The following is a 4388-nucleotide window of genomic DNA, read 5'->3' as shown; positions in this document are numbered from 1 at the left end:
TTCTTTTTGTGATACTTGGATCAATACCATTTTGCAACTAAGATATTCAACATAGCAATTCAGTGTCTGAAAGTTACTCTCTTATTGTAAGCCTCAAATCTTCAGTTAATATTTAGCTCATTACACGTCATAATGCCACATGCACTTCTTGCTTTCCATTACAAACTGAGTTCACTCTGTCTCTGTAACATGGGCCACTTCTACTTCTACAGTTTCAATGGCTTGTGTGACCTCAGCCATTTTTTGTCCTTGCTGTTGTGCCAATACGTAATTTACTACCTGCATGATACTTTGGTCAGAAAGGGTGGACACTGATGTACATTCCTCAGTCGCTGCAACAGCTTCAATAGCTTCAAGTGTTTCTCCTGTCACTACCACGGTCTCAATCTCCTCACCACCCACATTAATCTCAGTTTCTTGTTCTTGCATGTCTGCTGCTAATATACTGATGGCATGTTCCACCTGTGTCCCTTGGTTATGAAACTGAAGGGTGTCCTTTTCCAGCATTATTTTACAAGGTACATAATCTCTGTGGAACTTGGTCATATGCTTTCGGAGTGTCCGAGCATCTATGTAAGCTTCATTACACACAGGGCAGATGTAGGGTCGCTCTCCAGTATGTGTCCTGACATGGCGCTTCAAGGAACGTGCATCAGCCCAAGCTACTCCACAAGTCAGACATTCAAAAGGCTTCACACCTGTTTACAAAACAAGAGCAGGAAAACCTCACTGGATTTTGTAAGCCTGCGTAAGTGACAAGAAATTGCCCCCAGGAAGAACAACGTTATAAAAAAGGTAACTGGGAAACTATTTGCATTTCAAGAGGCTATAGAGGTCAATACAGCCTCTCCCTTATAACTTTTAAGAACCTGTTGTCCTGTTCTACTGGGGGGCGGGGGGACGGGGACAAGGAATAACCATTTACTACATGTTAATTTTGAACTGAGAACTCTGCAAGGGAACAGTCTCCTAAAACATTTGTAAGTGCCCAATTCTGCCTTCAAAGTCAAGACTGAGTGCTTTTGAAAACCCTATTCCAAGTGTTACTGAACCCAATAAAAGTCAAGAGCCACTCTGTTTTGCCTAGAATGATATCACACAACATCTAGCGTACAGTCACAGAAGAGGTTGGAAAGGAAAGCTGAGAGGCCCACTGCAGGAAAAAAAATGCTTTTAGTTTTCTCCTGAAAAATCTCCAAAACTGATGCCACAAACTCTCCAGACAAAATATCCGCTTTCAAAAAAAGTGTTTCCTGATGTAGCGTCAATGATTTTTCATTTTGAGACGGTTCCCTTAGACACAATTCCAGTCCCCTATTTTTATTCCCTATTTTAAAATAGTGTGGTAACAAATTTAACTCCAGAAGGAACACAGACGCACACATTTTAGAAGTTTTCTAAATATTTGAAACCAATATCGTAACTGTGCCCCCCCCCCGAAAAGTTGTGCAGGTTTAATGTTTTGCCACAATAAATTCCTTGCCAATTATAAACCTTTAGCCATATCCCACAGAAAGCCTCATGGAAATATTTTTACTACAAATGGAGACCAATCCTTGCATGTGTCTGGTGCTGTGAAGACTTAAGAGATCCCTTTGAAAGTTACCAGAAGCATATTAACAAGGGTAAGTGTAGAGCTAGCTCCCCTTGACAGGAAGATCTATAATTACTCCTTGAATGGAACTCCTTGAGGGAGTAATAAGGTTCTGAAGCTTCTGTCTTTTTGTAAAGAAATATTATTTTTACAGAAAGGACAAAATCACTTATACCTTCATGATTGTTCATGTGTCTCCTGAACTCCCGGAGCTGGGTGAATTTTCTTCCACAGTGTTCACATACTCGTTCCAGATTTTGTTTTGCTCTCCCTTTCTTCCCATGAGTGGCCTTCTTTACGTGCCTTCTGTACAAAGCTTTCTCATAGAATTCTTTGCCACATATGTTACACCTGAAATGTATTGTTAAGTATAGAAAACCTACTTGAAACTGGGTGACTAGATAAGTTTTAAGCCAAATGGGACAGTTTAAAGGGAATGCCAAAGTTCTGACTGAAAGTGTTAAGGTCCAACTCTGACATGAGAGGAGTATTTCAGAATGACTGCAAGACCACAGCCACATGCTTTCTTATCCAGAAACACAAACTTTCACTTGCCTTTCCAGAGACTAGAAGCCATACATTATTAAAGCAACATTAATCCTCCCCCCCACCAATTTTACTTCCAAAACTGATTTTATGAGCTACAAGGGAGTAACAGGATGCATCCTGTACACACGTTCTTTCTATTTCGGTGAAGGATAGTGAAAGCAAGGACAGGATTCAGATGCCCAAAGCCACCTTAACTTTGCATCATAATACCACTTTATCTTCATACATTTTAGGAAACAGACTAGAAAATCCTCCTAACATTGCACTCTAGAGCAGCAATCAGTAACCTTTTGCGAAACGCTGGCCACAGATTGCGATTGGAGCAAGTGCCACAGGCCACATCCCCCTCCAACTACTGCAGCAACAGTGAGCAGAGGTTACAGTGGAGAAGCACAGCCCTCCACATGGGCTGTAGCTGCTAGCTGGAAGGGGTGTGTCATTAGCAAAGGGAGGACCAGATCAAAGGTCTGGAGAATTGGCATGTCCTTACTAAAACACAGACTGGATTAAATCTATGCAGGCCAGATCTAATATCTTTGCAGACTAGATCCAATCCCTGCACAGGCCAGATCCAGCCCACAGACCATAGGTCCTGTAGCATCTCTCTGGATTTGAAGTACTGGCTTTTGTACTTTCCACAAAGGAAAATAGTGTAAGTATTCAATCAAGAAATGTAACCAATGGTCTATAACCATGCACATGTATTATTAACTTGCCTCGAACATAAAAGGCTTTCTGGGCAGACTGAAAATCTTAACTGCTGCATCTCTTATAAATCAAAACAAGCTTTGTTGACTAAACCTTGGGAGTCAGGACTGCATGCTACTAATGTTCAGTAACGGCAAAATATCTCATTTTGTTTCCTGAAAAGTATTCCAAAGGGACATGACCACTTTTCAACCATCCCTGAAGATACTCAAAGAAAGTAAATACCAAGTGATTCAGTTCATTCTTTCCAGTGATCTGTCTTTTTTCTAATTTACTAATTTCTAATTTTCGTATCATTTATATCAGTGGTGTCAAAGATCTAGCCCCCAGAGCTGTACCATTCAGCCCCTGGTGCTGCCCATGGGTCTCAGAGCAATCCAAATGCAGAAGGTGGGGCACGTAGATGGCCCTGCACACAGCACCTTCTAATTCATGTCCTGGAGCAGCAAAGCACCTGCCACATGCGGCACAGCCCTGGAGCAGCTGTATGCCACTCCAAAGCCATGCTGTCCATGGCTGTGGCTCCAGGGCTGTGTAACACAGATATAGAGTAGCCAGAGCAGAACTGGGCCTCAGTGCTCATTCCAGCTGCTCCAGGACGTGTGATGAAATGTGGCATTGGTCTGCAGGTCCAACCCCACACGGCTAAATGAATCTGACACTCATGATTTATACTATCCATCAGTACCAATTTTACATTTTCTTCCAGATGTTTGCTAGAGATATAAATAGCAAAGGGCGACAAATTAATTCACAGTGGGCTATACTAGGGGCACACGGTTTGAAGATTATGGTAATGATTACGCTGAGCTCTATTATTTAGCTTGTTAACCCATCCAATACATGTTACACTGATCCTGTGCAAGACTAAAGAAACTAAAATACAGTACCAAATCAAATTCTTTCAAGAAGCTTAAGTTTCTTTGCATCAGCCCTATCAACCAAACTCATGTCAACTCAAACAGATGGCATGAGATTTCTAGCACATCTCTCAGTTTCAACTACCCTGAAATAATGCAGCTTTCTTTCTATATGCAGAAAGGTGTTTAAGATGCTGGTAAACCTCTTCTTTCATGTTATTTGGTGTTCTTTAGCCGACGCCAACTAAATCCCCAATTTGTGCATTCTCTCAAGATATCAATCCAACATCTAAGATCAAGTCTAATTAATATAGCTGTTTTTCTAAATCAGCTCTATGAAGTCAGTCACTAAGGTGGGCAATCTTCTTTAGGCTTATACAAATAGGTCAATATTTGATTCGGATCTAGCCGATTCGGAGGACAGCAATTTGATTCAGATCACTGTCCCAAATCAATTCAGCTGAATCTTCAGGAGATTCAGCACCGATTCAGAGAAATTTGGCGATTCAGATCAGCCAGGGAGGGGTAGGCACAGCTGGATGGCTCCTCCCCCACCCTCCCATCCCTGGTGGCCCTCCCACCCGACCCCAGCAGTCCAGGAATAAAAAACAAACGAACAACCAAAACACCCGTACTCACGAGCAATAGCAGCGGCTGTGGGGCCTCTGGGGCCATGT

General features: G+C 42.1%; 1 protein-coding gene across 1 annotated transcript in view; it reads right to left on the bottom strand.

Moving 5' to 3' along the window:
- ZBTB11 (zinc finger and BTB domain containing 11) overlaps positions 1-4388 on the bottom strand; it is a gene marked incomplete at its 5' end in the record, with an annotated part of 42778 nt that continues 38390 nt past the window's right edge. Inside the window, 2 exons of the mRNA XM_019523920.1 lie at positions 1-698; positions 1770-1945. Of these exons, the coding sequence (XP_019379465.1) occupies positions 172-698; positions 1770-1945 (703 nt within the window). The remainder of the gene's footprint in view (positions 699-1769; positions 1946-4388) is intronic.

This window comes from Gavialis gangeticus, unplaced genomic scaffold, assembly GCF_001723915.1.
Source record: "Gavialis gangeticus isolate Ggan-Ray unplaced genomic scaffold, GavGan_comp1, whole genome shotgun sequence".
Lineage (NCBI taxonomy): Eukaryota > Metazoa > Chordata > Crocodylia > Gavialidae > Gavialis > Gavialis gangeticus.
Note: the sequence above shows the minus strand (reverse complement) of the source record. Positions and strands in the feature narration are given on the sequence as shown.